The sequence below is a fragment of the Equus caballus genome, chromosome 24 (genome assembly GCF_041296265.1).
Source record: "Equus caballus isolate H_3958 breed thoroughbred chromosome 24, TB-T2T, whole genome shotgun sequence".
Taxonomy (NCBI): Eukaryota; Metazoa; Chordata; class Mammalia; order Perissodactyla; family Equidae; genus Equus; species Equus caballus.
Window position 1 is genome coordinate 56,455,182 of NC_091707.1, and position 17,132 is coordinate 56,472,313.

General features: G+C 41.1%; 1 protein-coding gene across 11 annotated transcripts in view; it reads left to right on the forward strand.

Moving 5' to 3' along the window:
• PPP2R5C (protein phosphatase 2 regulatory subunit B'gamma) overlaps positions 1 to 17,132 on the forward strand; it is a 140,457-nt gene that overhangs the window by 79,053 nt on the left and 44,272 nt on the right. For all 11 annotated transcript variants that reach the window (XM_023628403.2, XM_023628405.2, XM_023628404.2 and 8 more), the window contains one exon: positions 8,118 to 8,317. In XM_023628403.2, the coding sequence (XP_023484171.1) occupies positions 8,118 to 8,317 (200 nt within the window). The remainder of the gene's footprint in view (positions 1 to 8,117; positions 8,318 to 17,132) is intronic.

A 17,132-nucleotide genomic window follows, 5' to 3' on the forward strand; every position in this document is an offset into this window, starting at 1 on the left:
ACAGAGTATAACAAATAATTATAAATTATAATGGATAATTATAAATTTAAAATGAATGCTCATGTAACTACCACCCCAACCAGGCACCCGAGAAAGCCCTTGTAGGTCCGTGCAGGTTTTAGGGATGCTGGTTCTATACTTGATGTAATTGAAATCATACTGAAAAGTCCTTTTTTTCTCACCTCCGTCACTCAACAGGATTTTGTAAGATTTATCCATATTGTGTATAGCTGTATTTCATTCAGGCCGTAGTTGGGATATTGTATAATACCCACTAATGCTGGACATCTGGGTTGTTTCCAGTGTAGGCTGTTAGTGCTGCTGTGAACATTCTTTTACGTATGTTGTGGTGCACGCGTGCATGGATTTCATTGGGTTATGTGCCCAGGAGCACAGTTCCCAGCTCACGGGCATCTTTGTGTGCCACTGCACTTGATCTTGCTGGACCTGCAGCCCCGCTCAGCAGTGTGTGAGAACTGCAGCTCCTCATACCTCCTCCCGTAGTTCTGTCCTCAGACTATTTAATGTTTGCAGACCTGTTGAGTGTCTAATGGCACCTCGTTGTGGTTTCAATTTGCATTTCTCTCGTTATTAATGGGTGACAGTTGTTTCATATGTGATTAGTCATTTCGGTATATTTTGGGAAGTGCCTGGTTAAGACTTTTGCCTATTTTTCTCTTGGTACTCTGGATTTTTCTTACTGATTTATTGGAAGTATTTGTATATTCTGGACATGGGTCCATTGTCGATATGTATTCAGATAGTTCCCCTACTCTCTGGCTTGTCTTTTCATTCTTGGTGATGTCTTGATGAAGAAAAATCATTGATTATATATAGTTCAGTTTGTCAGTCTTTTAATAAGTACTGTTTCTTGTATCTTAAGTCCTTCTCCTTTCTCTACATGAGATATTCTTCTGTATTATTTTCTAAAAGCATTAAAGTTTTGTCTTTCAGATTTAAGTTGGTAACCCACCAGGAGCTTATTTTTTACATAGTGTGATCCAATTTCTTTTCTTTTTTTCTCCTTCCTTCCTTTCTTCCATTCTTCATGTCCCTCTGTACATAATTGTCCAAGTGCCATATACTTAAGGACTGACCCTTCTTCACTGTCCTGCAGTCCAGTTCTGTCATAAATCAAGTATTCGTGTATGCTCAGGCCTGTCCTGGACTCTGTTCTCTGTGGCAGTTCACGGCTTGGCTGTTTTCATCAGTGAAGCTTTACAGTAAGACTAGATTTCTGGACCAGGGAGTCCCCCACTCTGTTGTCCTTCTCCACTGGGGTCTTGTTTAGTGTAGACCCTTTGCATTTCCACGTACATTTTGAAGCCACTTATCCAATTCCACGAGAATCTCTGTTGGGAGCTGGATTGGGACAGTACAGATCCATAGGTCGGTTCCTTAGTCTGATAAATGTTAGCTTAGCTACGGAGTCCTAGCCCAGGCATCAAATTCGCTGGTGAACCAGTGAGAGCTCCCCCCTGAGATGGGAAGGGATGAAGGCACCGCTCTTGCCACATCCTTGCCGCGTCGCTCAGCCGAGCAAAAGAACAGTGTCAGTAGTTGCAGGTGAAAGGATGGTATACACAGAAAACCAAAGGGATTTACACAGATGTTAATAGAATTAATAATAGTTAGACAAGGTAGCTGGATACAAAAGTAATACTCAGAATCATTTTTTCTATATCACAGCAGCAGTTAGAAAATTAAATCTTTCTAAAGATACCCTTAACAGTAGCATCAGAACATAACAAATACCTAAGAGTAAATCTAAAAAATGACATGACACATTTTTAAGAGAAAATTATAAAACTTTATTGAAAGACATTTAAGGAAAACTTGAGTAATTAGAGAGAGAGTCGGTGTTCCTGGGTTGGAAGACTCAACATTGCAAAGACTTCCACTCTCCCGGATTGAGACGGGCACTCTAAAGGGCCGCCAGTACTCAAGACCTGCATCAGAACAAGCCGAGGAGACCTCGCCTGACAGATCTCAGTCTGATTGTGAGGCTCTGGGCACTCCGCCTCCCTGGTTCTGGTGCAGTGAGGGCGACAGAGCCACAGAAAAGTGCTCAGCATCTGCAGACATTTGAGCCAGGACAGAGGAGGCACAGGAAGCAGCGGGGGAAATAGTCATTTCCAAAACTGGTGCATGGATTTTCTCTCCCAAGAGCAAAATAATATTGCTGAACTTTTGTTTTCTTAGTGGGAGAAACTTGCCATCTGCTAAATTTCTTCACATGGGAAATAAAGCTAAGGGGAATTTAATACATATTAATGAAGAATCCCAAATTTACTCCAAGTTGTTAGTAACTGGATGTGACTTTATTCCTACTTGCTTTGTACTAAGAATAAATATATTAGAAAGACAAACTGATGCCAAAGCTGAAGGTCTAGCTCTTTCCTTTTGGAGAGCTTGCTCGTTCATTTCCGCTTTGTATGATATCTCGTCTGTGGGCTCACGACTTGCATGTTTTCATAGACCCTATGGGCCCGCGCACAGTGCCTTTAAGAAGCTGGCATGAACACTCAGAGAGGTGGTGTGGTTACCTTACCTTGGTCTCTCCTTGAAAGTCAGGCTGCCTCGGCGGCTTAGCGAATATTACATGAGTAATGTTACATGAGTGGGAAGCAGTTCCCACCCTCGTGAGCATGGGGGCATCTCGAGCTGACGTGCTCTAGGCTTGCAGTTTTGGCAACTCTGCCTCTGTTTCAGTGGGGTCATGGTTATTTGGAAAAAGCCATCCTCTGTGTACCAGAAAGGCCAGGTTCTGCTGTCTTTCTCAGCTGTCATGCAGGAAGTTGGTCCTTTATTGTATCTTGGAGTGTTTCTTTTCGCCACCAAGACTTGTCATGTAGAAGTGGGCTTGGCTTTTTTTTTTTTCAATCATTTTTCTATCCACAGACTTCACATGATGCCTCTTCACATACAGTGACAATTTAATAATTCAGCCTTATATCCTGTGACTTGGTGATTAAAACATAGTCTGTCACATCTATCAGTCCCATCTATAACTGGGGCACACATTTGCTTGAAGCACCTGTGAGGTTGCTGTGATATGATAAGCCATTTAGGACTCACTGATAAAAGTCTGCAATGGCTTCTCATTGCCTCGCAGTGGCCTCCAGACTCCTGATGGCACGTACCTGGCAGCAGAGCTGTCTCAAGCACACGCCTCCAGTGCGTGTCAGTTTGTATATTAAATATTAGTACATCTCACTTTTTTATTCTTTGTAGAAGAAGAAAATATAAGTAGATGCTACACTGTCACCATTTGGGTAACGCCCGGGGCTCGCCCCAGCTTTCGAGGTCAGGGGTCAGTGGAAAGAGTCTGTTCCTTACAGCTTGCCCTGGTGCCGCTGGCGTAAGAAGGCCCCCGCTCCCTCACTGTGGGGACCAGGAACATGTGCAAAGCCCGAAATGGGTGCCGCTGCCCTACTCTAACAGTGACCTTCATTAAACATCTGTATTTGTCAATGATTCATTACAGGCTTCCCTTTAGTAAATATATTTTTAAAAGAATAATACATTCTTATCTCCACCTTCTTTGTTATTTCAGATGCCATGGGTCAGTGTCTTCTCCAGTCTTCTCTACTACAGATTTCACATGAGTATGTCCCTATATTTTGCTCCTGGTGTCATTAAAGATTTACCTTGAAATAATTGGAAAGTATCCCAAGTTCACAATAACAGATCAATGAAAATACTGAGGAGGGGCCTGAAAAGATTTATACAAACATAAGGTGCTTGTAATATTTGTGTAGAGGAATGTTATCATTCTTAACTTAAAAAAATAATAAAAGGAAATATTAATTGATAGTAAGAATAGTTTCCAGCCAAAATAGTGATTGCCTTTTTTATGTTCTTCTTTCTCTGAGATCAGCAATTTCAACATAGTGTTGGACTTTTGGTGGTGTCATGGGACCTTTCCTGGGCAGGTGTCCTTTTACACCCCTTTCTAGGTAAAGAGCCTGTCACTGGGGTCCTGGCAACACCAACAGGCTACTGCTGTCTTGTGTCATGCTATTTAGTTGATACTCTCTGTTTGGATCAAGACTGCTTATTAATATGTTCTGAAACAAGTGTGTCGATGTTATTAGTTTGTATACAATTTAAAATTAAAGTAAGCCACTGTCATTCAGGGGCAGAATTCAAAATCCATTATTCTTTTTTTTTATTCTGCTTCGTAGAAGTAATTGTAAGATTTAGGTCAAATCCAGGGTCATGGTTTTTTACTTAAGACTCAGGCAGTCTTGAATGCCAAACACTGATGTAATATACCGACAGTGTCCGTCCTAGTTAGTTTTAACATTTCGTTCATGTTATGTGGACAATCAGAAGACTAAAATCAAGTACGAGTTATATTCTGTCATACCCTTTTTTCTTTCAAGATTAGCGACGCTAACAATAGTTTTTAAAGACTTTTTTTTAACAATATTTTGTAAATTTACTCAGTATTTTTTACAAAAATAACTCCTATTTACTGTAAAATGAAGTCAGAATACATAAAGATATAAAGCACATTCTTCCACCACCTCCACTCATTCTTATCTCCCAGTGGCGCAGTCCTATTAATACAGCAGAAAATAAAGATTTTTTAAAAGAAGCTGACCAATAAGAAGCTGAATCAACTTACATTCAGAAAAATATGGAAATATATGATAGGAGCTGAGGATGCAATATTTTATTGTACTCAATTTGATTGTTATAATATGGTTTTTTTTCCAAACAATGAAATTGTAAAAATAGCCAAATGAGATTTTAAAAAATAAAGAGAGCCCATGAGACTATAATCACAAACGTTTTTGTAAACTTTAAATGAAAATAGTACAGTAACACCTTAGCTGTTTGGAACCCTGGAAGAATTGACGTGATTTCCAGAAAGTTGAGATTTTTCTTGCCTTTTAGAAAAATTTTAGATAGAGATTTTATGAAAAAAAGATTTTACTCTGCTCCTCCTTCTTAACTGTAATAGATTTGTTTTAGTGACAACTGAGTCTGTGTTCTGAATGGCAGTTAGTGTACTGCGTTTAAAAAGTGAATGATGTTTTCAGGAACTTTTGATGTATATAAGCCTTCTTTGACGCCACCCTGAATGATCCCAACATCCTTTTGAGTCTCACTGCCTTTGTTTTAGAGTATGTTACACTGTCATATCTGTGCTCTGCCACTTACTGGCATTGTGGCCATGGGCAAGGCGTTTGAGCTCCCCATGTCTGCTTCCTCATCTCCACATGGGTGTACCAGTGCTGCCTGGTACTGTCCTTATAAGGGTTCACAGAGGAAGTGTTCCTACAGGGCTCGCCTGGCCACTTCTGAGAAGCCACGCTGTGAGGACGTCCTGAGTTGGGGGTAAATGCAGGCTTCTTAGTTCTCTACAGTGCCAAGAACATAAGAATGCCAGAAGGTTCTAAATATACAAGCTGTGACTACAAAATGAACTCATTGAAGGTGATCCTGGCAAACTGGAGGATGAACAAAGGTGTACAATTGAATGAGGACTGAAGGCAGGCAAGGAGGTAATTCAAAAAATGAAGTTGTGGGCCGGCCCTGTGGCCAAGTGGTTGAGTTAGCACACTCCGCTTCGGCGGCCCAGGGTTTCACCCGTTCGGATCCTGGGTATGGACATGGCACCGCTCATCAAGCCATGCTGAGGCAGCATCCCACATGCCACAACTGGAAGGACCCACAACTAAAATATACAACTATGTACTGGGGGGATTTGGGGAGAAAAAGCAGAAAAAAAAGAAAAAGATTGGCAACAGTTGTTAGCTCAGGTGCCAATCTTTAAAAAAAAAAAATTAAAAAAAAAAAAAAAAGCCTGGATATTTGAATGTCAAACACCCCAAACATTGTAACAAGTGTTACTCATTTAAAGTGGTTAAACAGTGACCCAGTACTCAGAATGTTTGTGCGTCAAATTTTGGTTTCCCTGGTCTCCTAAGTATCCTCTAGGAGGTATGCCCTAATCCCATCGCCCTGCTGTGTGCTGCTTCCTCCGCATGCAGTACAGGAACTAGGGGCACTGAAGATTCCCACGAAATGGGTCGATTCAGGTGGTTATGTCTGAGTGCCTGCTGTATGCAAGGCCCCGTGTTGGGCATTAGGGGATCCAGGGAACCAGAAAACGTGGTCACCTGGCACCAGCCCTCACAAAGCAGCAGCTGGGGAGGAAGAAGTGTAAGCGAGGTAGGTAATCGTTTAGGCGATGGGAAGTGCTGGAGGACTGGCTGGGAGCAATACATCTTCTCCAACGTGGAAGTAAGGGTAGGCCTTGTAGAAGGACCCTGAACAGGAGGTGGACAGTTAGGGGCAGGAAAGGAAAAGAGGAGCGGGGGGATGGCGTGAAGAGAGGTGGGTGAGCACGAGCAGGTGAAAGCAGGAAAACCCTAGGCCACTGAGGCACACCCTGGGGTGCAGGCACACACTGGGGTGCAGGCACACACTGGGATGGGGCAGTGAGTCCCAGCAGCTTTTGTCTCAGGACCACTTCACGCTCCTAAAAATTATGCAGGACGCCTAAGAGGTTTTGTTTATGTGGATTTAGCTACTGATATTGACCATATTTGAAATTAAACCAGAAGAAAATTTTAAGTATGTTTTTATTAATTCATTAAAAGTAATAAGCTTATGGCATGTTAACAGAAATAACATTTTTATGAAAACAGCCATATTTTCAAAAACAAAGTTAGCAGCATTGTTTTATATTTTTGCAAATCTCTTTTGTCTGGCTTAACAGGAGCTAGCTGGATTCTCCTGTCTACTTCTGCACTCAGTCTGCTGCCGTGTGTTTTGGTTAAAGTGTAGGAAAATGTGTAGTTGGGAAAAGGAGTAATTTAATAGCCTTTTCGGAGCATTGTGGACGTTTTCTTTAATGTTACACCAAAACTTAACAAACGAGTAGTTTCTTAAAGGAATCTGCAATGTCAACCTGAAACCATAGCAATAAGTTGTCTCTACATTTTATTACATTAAAATCCAGTGAACTGTCTTGTGCTTTGAATGTCTCTTTTGCCCGTGAATGATATTTTACACCATTTATTGATCACTTGGAAAATACTGGTTCACTCAGTTATGCAAATGTTTTGAGGCGTTTTGTAAACCTTGGACACATTTGAGTATATCTGTCGATACATCTCATACGTTAATAGCACCACTGATCTCATCTTCACTGCGGGGAAGCTATCAGGCTCACACTGGCAGATAGAAGTTTTCCAGACTTCGCAGAGTACTGGAAAGTCGTTCAGAGCTCCGTCACTTTCCACCCCTACAATCACCCTCTAGACCTGTTTCTTAAGCTCTGTTGTGTCATTGTAAAGATTACATGAAAAAAATAGGTAAATATGTATAAAGCTTTTAATATGGTACCCGGCCCAGGTGCGCACTCACTAAGGAATCGTGATTGTTGTTACTGTGTGCACTGTTCCCATACTGCTGCTGTCATGAATGTCGTCAGTCTTCACATGTGATGCGTGTTGGCTGTAGCCCACAGTGAGGAATGAAATGTGCTCTGTGGAGCACCAGGGTGGTTACTCTTGACTGTGTTTATAGCAACTCTTTTTGACAAGCTTCGGACTCAGGCCACTTGCTCTGGCTTTGCCAGCTAGCCAGTGGGCAGCCACCGTGGCCTTCCCCTGGGACTTAGAGCAATAGCAGACCTGAGAGCATCCTTCCCTGTGGCCTTTTCTTACCTTGCCTGTACCTACAGTCCACAGTTGTCCCATGTGTGTGTGTCCGTGCCCCTGACCCCAGACTGGTGCCTGTGGTTGGCCTCTTGTCCCCTTGCGCCTCACAGTGCTGGCATGTGTTAATTGGCGCTCAGATAATATTTATTGAATGAACGCTTTTAGAGGGAACTTACTTTGAACAGTACTCTCGACATGGTTTCAAAGAGTTAAAAAGTATACAAACTTTGTTACATGAAATATATGATCTGAGCAGTCACTAGCTCTTGTTTTGTTTATTTTGAAATGTTTAACCTCTGTTCACCCCTACCCCATCTCTTTTTTCTCGAAACTCTATTAATTCAAAATAAAAATAGTGGAAGGCTTAAAAGTGTTTGACAGTAATTTTGGGTTAAACATCTTTGCGATCAATATACTTTGCTTTCTGCTTTTCAGATGTTCCTCCTGCTGATCAAGAGAAGCTTTTTATCCAGAAGTTACGTCAGTGTTGTGTCCTCTTTGACTTTGTTTCTGATCCACTGAGTGACCTAAAGTGGAAGGAAGTAAAACGAGCTGCTTTAAGTGAAATGGTAGAATATATCACCCATAATCGGAACGTGATCACAGAGCCTATTTACCCAGAAGTAGTCCATATGGTAAGTGACTGCACTTGAACCAGCGTGTCCCAACACTGAGTGGCAAACAGGCCTCCGATATTCTTAGAACGAGCCGAGACGTTTGAGCCTAACACAACACTTCCCACGAAAACATCCTCCTTCAAGAATTTGTACTTGTGCTATGAGAGTGCCAATCTTTGTAATGTATCTTGGATGATAATGATGATAATGGTAAGGGAAATTGGGTGCCTTCTAGGGACCAGCCGAAGTGCCCTAGGTGTGTTAACTCTTTAATCCTCACACCTACCCTGTGGCATAGATGTGCCAGAACTTTTATTTGCATTTATTATCTCATCCTCTTTCCCCTTTTTTTTAAACATATTTAACATTAATGTAATAGTGCCGTATATGATTTAGAAGTAAACATGTCCGTATGTGTGCAGGAAAATTCTAATGATGGGGCAGAATTAAAATAATGGGAGGACCAAGCTGGCGTCAGGACAGCCCGCCCTGATTGGCTGAGACAGCCTCCGCTGTCCATGGCACTGTCAGCACAGCTCATCCCCGTTGGCTGAGATGGCCTCTGTCACCCTGCAGTTAGCTCATCGTCGGTTCCATTCAGCCCCAAGTCTCAGTCCTCTGTGGTCTCATACTTTACAGCCTGTTTCCAGGTCCTTTTCAGGATCCCACTGTGACCTCAGTTGGTACATGTGGAAACATTTCATGCAAGCCATTACTAAAACTCTTACTGTCTAACACTGAACTCCAATTTTCTGTTGAGTGTTTTTGAATCGTTGATATTTTGTCCAACTTTGAAATCATTTCTGCTCCCTAATTATTAGGGAGACCTTGTTGCTTAATATAAAATTCTAAATCCTAATTTTTAACTCCTTCTTAAATTACTGATTTTTTTTGCCCCAAACCTGTAAGTTTCAGATTTGACTAGGCTTGTTGACCAGAATTTCTTTTTGAGGAAGATTAGCCCTGAGCTAACATCCGCTGCCAATCCTCCTCTTTTTGCTGAGGAAGACTGGCCCTGAGCTAACATCCGTGCCCATCTTCGTCTACTTTATATGTGGGACGCCTGTCACAGCATGGCTTGACAAGCGGTGCGTAGGTCCATGCCCAGGATCTGAACTGACGAACCCTGGGCCACTGAAGCAGAGTGTGTGAACTTAACCACTGCACCACCGGGCTGGCCCCTATTTATTTCTTACTTTAGGATGTTTGCTTTGGAAAAAAAAGATGAAAATAATGTTCTTTTTTGTAGTTCACAGTCTGTTGTGTCAGAAGTTGAGATCAGCCTGATTATTTTAGTTTATTGTTGCTAAGTCTTAAAGTTCAGAATTTCCCAGCATGTGACCAGCCTAGCAATGCGAGAGCCGTGTGGGTTCCCTCCCCAGACTCACACCTGAAGGGTAGTCATAGGCACATAAACTGAGCAGTAAATACTCAAAAACCTTACTCATTCAGACTAAGGAAAATTGAAGACTATCTTTTTTTCTTTCCTTAATTTCAACTCAATTATTTTAGAAGCCCTCTCAAACCCCAAAATCACAAAGAAAAATCTCTAATATTTTCTCCTAATACTTTCATGATTCTGTTGTTTACAGTACATTTTATAATCCTCCCAGAACTTTTTTTCTTTACGGTGCAGGGTAAGGCTATAACTTTACTTTCTTCTAAAATCATTGAAAAATCATTTGTGGGGCCGGCCCCGTGGCTGAGTGGTTGAGTTCTCACGCTTCACTTCGGCGGCCCAGGGTTTCATCAGTTTGGACCCTGGGTGCGGACATGGCACCATTCATCAGGCCATGCTGAGGCAGCATCCCACATGCCACAACTAGAGGGACCCACAACTAAAATATACAACTGTGTACCGCAGGGCTTTGGGGAGAAAAAGGAAAAATAAAATCTTTAAAAAATAAATAAAATTTCCCCCTACACCATGTATTTAATATTGCATTTTCCCCATTTATTTTAAGTGTCAGCGGTCTCTGAGCCCCACTCTTAACCCAAGACGGAAGAGTCTGCAAAGACTGAGGCTTCACTTGGCCTGGTTTGGGTCAGATGCGCCCCTTGAACCAAGTGTGGGCCCGCCTGCTTGAGGCAGTCTCTCATTTGCCTTTCACAGTACCCGTGTGCATTACCAGAACCACTTAGGATACTTAAAGCCCTTTCGATGTTTTTTAAGATTAAATAGTCATTACTTCTCCTCTCCCTGTTATAATTGTATCGTAACTAGATTCTTTTCCTGCTGCCTTAACTTTGTTCTGCACCCTGAAATTCAAGCCAGTCTTCAGAGCATTGGGCAATTTGCCCTCTAAAGCACTTAGCAGACAGTTACTGAGCATCCTCTCCAGGCCGGGCACGTGTTCAGGTGAGGAAATAGAGTAGTGAACAAGAAGACGTCTGCCCTCCCAAAGCTTTCCTTTTCATAGGGGACAGGCATAAAGTCAGCCACCCAACACTGTACCCTCCTAGATTATGGTAACGCAGTGAAGGAAAGTGAAGGGGCAAGTGGATAGAGTGCAAGACTGCCATATGCCCGTGTGGTGGGAAGAAGGTGCAGAGGGAGACCCTGTGCACGATGCAGTAAGTGTCCCGTGCAGATCTGTGCTGTGAGGTGCTTGCCCATGTCCCCGAGCGGGCAGAGGATGGTTCACTCTTTCCTCCCTGCTCTAACCAGAGCAAGTGCAGGAGAGAGCGCAGCCTTTCCCTGATCTCTCATTTGTCCAGAGCTTCGGGGGTGGACTGAGGGCGAGAGACAGAGAGGGATTTTGGTGTTATTTGCTGCTGTTGCTTTGTTTTATAGACAGAGGGCGCTGATGAAAGGTATAAGGAAAGAAGAAAAGTATGATGGGGAGGTACTTGGCAGAGGTTTCTGACCCTCAGCAGTGGACAGGATGCAAGATTCGAGCAACCAGTAGAAGGCCTCCACGCAGGCCACACCTGGACCAAGCGTGGCAGGTGGAAGGATGTGGGCCCTTTGGTGTCCATTCGGGTGCCCCCTGGTGTGCTGACCACGGAAGCAGTGCTCAGCCGGCTCGCTTGTCCTATTGCCTGTTGTTTATTTTTGTGCGTGTGTATATTTAGTTTTGTTTTGTCATAGAATTTTTAAAGACATTAATTTCCACTTTGAGGAATCCGAAGCTCTGTGGATATCGTACTCCTTGTGCTGCTTTTGAATATATTGCCGATTAGACTGGGCTGCTATATGGCTTCCTAACAGATTTATGGAGAGAATTCACATACCAGAGAATTCACACGTCTAAAATGTACAATTCACTGGTTTTTATATAGTCACAGGATTGTGCAGCTATCGTCGCATCTAATTTTATAACATTTTCATCCCGTTAAAAGAAATTCTATCCCCACTAACAGTCACTGCCATTCCTCCCTAACTCCCATCCCCAGCCCCTGGCAGCCGCTTGTCTGCTTTCTGTCTCTCTTGTCTTCCTAACCTGCACATTTCATATAAATGGGATTATACTACATGTGGCCTTCTTTCACTTAGCATGATGTTTGCAAGGTTCATGCATGTTGTAGCCTGTATCAGTGCTGTTTATTGCTACGTAATATTCCCTTATATGGATATATACCACATTGTATTTATCCATTCATCCGTTATGGACATTTGAGTTATTTCTGCTACTTGGCAGTTAGGAATAGTGATGCTGTGAGCATTCACGTACAAGCTTTTGTGCACATATGTTTTCATTTCTCTTGAGTCTTTATCTAGGAGTGGATCTACTAGGTCACATGTTAACTTGGTGTTTAACATTTTGAAGAAATGATCAGACTTTTCCAAAGCATCTGCACCATTTTACATTCCCTCCAGCAGTATACAGGGGTTCCCGTCTCTCAACACGTGTTATCATCTGTCTTTTTGATGAAACCCATCCTAGTGGGTATGAAATGGGATCTCACTGGGGGTTTGATTTGCATTTCCCTCATGACTAATAATGGTGAGCATCTTTTCATGTGTGCTGTGTATTTTTTTACATCATAGACTTTAGACCTGGAATTTAACAGAACCTTACAGATCATCTAGCCTCACCCTTTTATTTTCCAGATTAAAAAAACTTAGGTTCAAGGAGATGAGAGTGAAGAGAAGCAATACTCGGGGGGAAACTCCTGGCATCAAGAGTCTCAGGCCCAAATTACATCAACTCCATTATCTCTTAATTTCAGTCATATTTTAAATATAACCAGCCATCTGTTTTTTCAATTAAATTACCTGGTTAATCTGTTTTTCAGGCATTGGCATTTTTCTTATAGTCAAAACACTGATAGCAAAATCAAGTAATAGCAAAGCCACTTTTTTCACGGAGCACCATTTTTACTTGAAGAATGACTGGCAAACTGGTTATTCAGACTTGAATATTTAGCAAACGTTTTCTCAAAAAAAAACAGATAAAATGAGAATGTTACTTCAAGAAAAATAACTGATAGTGTTTGTTGTCAATGATAAAATTCAAGCTTTCAGGCGAAAATTTGAATTTTGGAAAATTTGTATCAGTTATTACCAGCTTCGGCTTTCAGGTGCCACAGGCTCTCCCACTGAGATCAGATATGAACAAATGGGGTCTTTAATACTCTTGATGAAATGAGACCCCACTGGACTGATTTATAATTCAGTGAGCCAGTATTTTCCAAATGACCAATAAAAGATGTTACAAAATTGTTCATGGCCCAGAGAGCTGTTCAAAGTGCAAGACGTGCCTAACTTGTCTAACTATAATAAATAATAAATACTAAAGGTTTACTTTTTAATAACTTGATTTTTAAAAATTTCTCTGTATTTATTTCTAATACAATCAATATCAATAGATATAACTCTCATAAACAAAAGCTTTTCGGAGCCTAATTTTTAAATGGATCCTAGACCAAAGAGTTTGAGAACCGCTCTTCTGAAAGAGAGCTACTCGAAGGCTGCAGCCTCGGCCCCACCTGGAGCTCGTTAGAAATGCTGCTGCTTGAGTCACAGCGCGCTCTGTTCTCCCGTCGTCTCTAGGTCGTTCTGAAGCATGCCAGAAGCTTAAGAATCACTGTCTCAGTCACCCTTCTGCACTGCCCCCTCTCAGATGAAAGCCCTCTTAGAACACCTGGGACAACTCTGTCTAACTTCCCCGGGTCATAAATTCCCTGAGAGGAAAATGTGTCATGCTCTCGCATTTCTTCCACTAAATTTAGCACAGTGACTTTTCCTAAGCTCAGTACCTATTCATTCAGTATGGACTTTTCTGCATAGACAAGGGCATTAAAACCAGTCTTAGTAGTCACAGATGAATATAACCTGAAGATCAGAGAAAGCATTGGCTGGATGGACGGTAGAACGAGTTGGATGGTTCAGAGGTCCTTCGTATCAAAGTGGACCTCTCTACAATTGCCCACGTCTGCTGTGCCGGATTAGTAAGTAGGCGACAGTGAGTGAGGTACAGCATCTGTCCTTGCACAGTCCGCCCTCTCTTGTCTGGGAGACTGTGTTCTGGAGGAATGTAGTTCAAACTGTTCATGGTAGCGGCCTTTGGATGGTGCGAATGTGCAGATTTTCGCCTTTCACTACATTTGTCGCTTTTTAAAAATTTAATCATCATGTACCACATTCCTCCTCATCAAAAATCAATAATAATATGTTTTCGTTAAAAAAAAAAAGCTCTCTGTATGTAGTATAATAGCAGTCCTGTTCTTATCAGGACCCATGTTGAGTTTTCAGGGAAAATTCATTCGTCCCATTATTTAATCCACAGTGCTTGCACAGGACTAGATGGTATCTTACAAGTTTTCTTTTCTTTTATGCTTAGGATTCAAGTCAGCGTTTTTCTTTAAGGGCAAGGGAGTTTTTCTCAGGTCCTTGGGGGAGGTTTCATGCCCAGATCCCCGGGATGATTGTCTTACGCTTCATTGAGGATTGGCGTCGGACGTGCTCCTCCTCCTATTTTTGTGTCGATATTCGCAGTGTGTTCTGGAAAGTATTACTTGTTGTGAGGATGAAGAGAGTTTGGAAATGGGAGAGGAAAGAATACTTTGAATTAGAGGGTGTAGTACTTTAATCAATGAAGCTTTAAATAGTCTACAGATTTCTTTCAAGTGATGATTTAAATTATGCATCCCCTTTTCTGCTTAGTTATTGTTTCAAAGTCACTGTAACACGTTAAAGAAGCGCTGACCTCAGCGATAAGCCAAAAGAAGATTAAAACATAAAGTGCTTTTTGAAGTCCAGAGAGTGATTTTACTTTAAATATCAGCGAGCCATTTCTTGATTTCCTCTTATCATTTTGAGAGAATTTCCCTTTGTTCTGTTTGATATTTTTACATTGTAGAAGAAATGCATGCTTATTTTAGAATAAGTAAAATGAATACAAAAGAGGAAGTAAAAGTTAATCTTTTTCCTTACTCCACCCCTCCCCAATTCTACCTATACACATCCTCACCTGCAGCCAGCCAATTTAGATGTATGGGTTTTTCCCAAAAGTCAACTAAAAAACTTTTGGAGATGATGAATATGTTCGTTATCTTGATTATATGATGATTTCACAGATCTATGCCTATGTTAAATGTATTGCATTATACACTTTAAAATGTACAATTAATTGTATGTCAATTATACCTCAGTGAACCTAGGGTTTTTTAAAGCTCCTAAATTGATGGGTATTTCTTTTGGTCTAGGAGTACAGTGAAGAAATTGCTAAGATTAAGGACATTGTGAACCAAGAACATTTGGGAACTTAGTCCTAGTAAATATCTTTCTGTAATATTTTTAATTAATTTTTAATTTACATACAGCAAAATTCACTCTTGTTCTCTGAGATTTGATAAATACATATAGTCACGCAACCACCACAGTCAAGATACAGAACAGTTCCATCACCCTCCAGAAACATTGCTCTATGCTCCTCTTTCACAGTCAGACCTTCCGCCTGCCTCTTATCCCTGGCCGCCACTGATCTGTCCTCTAGCTCTGTCATTGTGTCTTCTCCAGAATGTCGTATAAATGGACTTGTGCCTTTTGAGTCTGGCTTCTTTCATTCAGCATGTGTCTGAGGTTCATCCATGTTGTTGATTTATCAGTAGTTTGTTCCTTTTAATCGCTCAGTAGCCTCTCATTATACAAAAGTGCCACCATTTATCCACTCCCCACTTCAGGGATATTTGGGTTGTTGCCAGTTTTGGGCAATAAAACTGCTATAAATATTCATGTACAAGTTTTGGACATAAGTTTTTATTTGACTTAGGTAAACACATAGGCATGAGGCTGCTGGGTCATACTGTGTTTGTTAACTTTCTAAGAAGCTGCCAGACTGTTTTCCAAAGTGGCTGGACCATTTTGCAGCTCACCAGCAGTGTATGAGATTTCTGGTTGTTCTGTGTCCTCATCAACATTTGGTATCATCAGTCCTTTTATCTCATTTTGGCTTTAATTTGCATTTCTCTAATGACTAATGATGCGGAGCATTTTTTCCTGTGCTTATTTGTCATTTGTTTATCTTCCTTGTGAAGTGTCTGTTCAAATTGTTTGCCCATTTTTTAATTGGGTTGTTTGTTTTCTTATTGAGTTTGAGATTTCTTCACATATTCTGGATACAAATCCTTTGCCAATTAGGTGATTTGCAAATATTTTCTAGTGTGTGGCTTGTCTTTTTATTTTAACGGTGTCTTTTATAGAGCTTAAATTTAGATGAAGTCTAACTTAAGATTTGCTTCTTTCATGGGTAGTGCTTTTGGTATCATAGCTAAGAAATCTTTGCCTAACCCAAGCTCACAAAGATTTTCTCCTGAAAGTTTTATAGTTTGACATTTTCCGTTTAGGTCTGTGATCCATTTTGACGGAGGTGCGTTTTTTGGCGTGTGGATGTCCAGGTATTCTGTTTATTGAAAACTGTCTCTTGAAAAGACTAACCATTCTCCGTTGAATTGCCTTTGCGCTTTTGTCAAAAATCAGTTGACCGCATTTGTGAGTCTGTTTCTGGACTCGCTGTTCTGTTCCATTGATCTGGGGATCGCTCTGCTCACCCATGCCATACTGTCTTCGTTATTGTCGCCGTAGAGTACATTTTGAGATCAGCTAGTAGGAGTGCGCCAGCCTTGGTTTTCTTTTTCACAGTTGTTTGGCTGTTCTACCTATTTTGCCTTTCCATATAAGTTTTAGAATCAGCTTGTTGTTATCTACAAAATATCCTTCAAGAGTTTTGATTGGAATTGCACTGAGTATGTAGATTTGGAGAGAATTGATATCTTAACAATAGTGAATCTTTCAATCCATGTACACAGTTTATCTTCCCGTTTTGATCTTTTCTGTTTTGTAGTTTTTGGCATACAGATCCTATATGTATTTTTTTAGATTCATAGCTATTTCATTTTTTGGTGCTTTAGTAATTGGGGCTGTTTGTTTATTTTCTAATTTTTTGTTGTCTGGTTTTTCTTGCAGTTCTATCAGGTTTTACTTCTTGGTGTTCGGTGCATAAATATTAGTAGTATTTATTAGTTGAATTGACTCCTCTATCACTAGAAAATGATCCTCTTTATCCCTGCTGATGTCTTTTGCCCCAATTCTGCCTTGTCTGGTGTTGGTATCACCCCTCCAGCTCTCTGTTGACCAGTGTGAGCACAGTGCGTCTTTTTCCTGCCTTTTACTTTTGACCAGTTTGTCTTTGTGTTTCAGTGGCCTTATTGTGGACAGCTTATGGTTGGGTCTTTTTTATTCATTCAGATAATCTCTGCCTTTTGATTGGGATGTTCAAACCATTTGCCTTTAACGTGAGTGTTGATCTTGTTGGGTTTAAATGTCTTGCTTTTTTCCCCTATTTGTCCCATCTGTTCCTCGTTCCCTTTTCCTCTTTTTCTGCTTTCT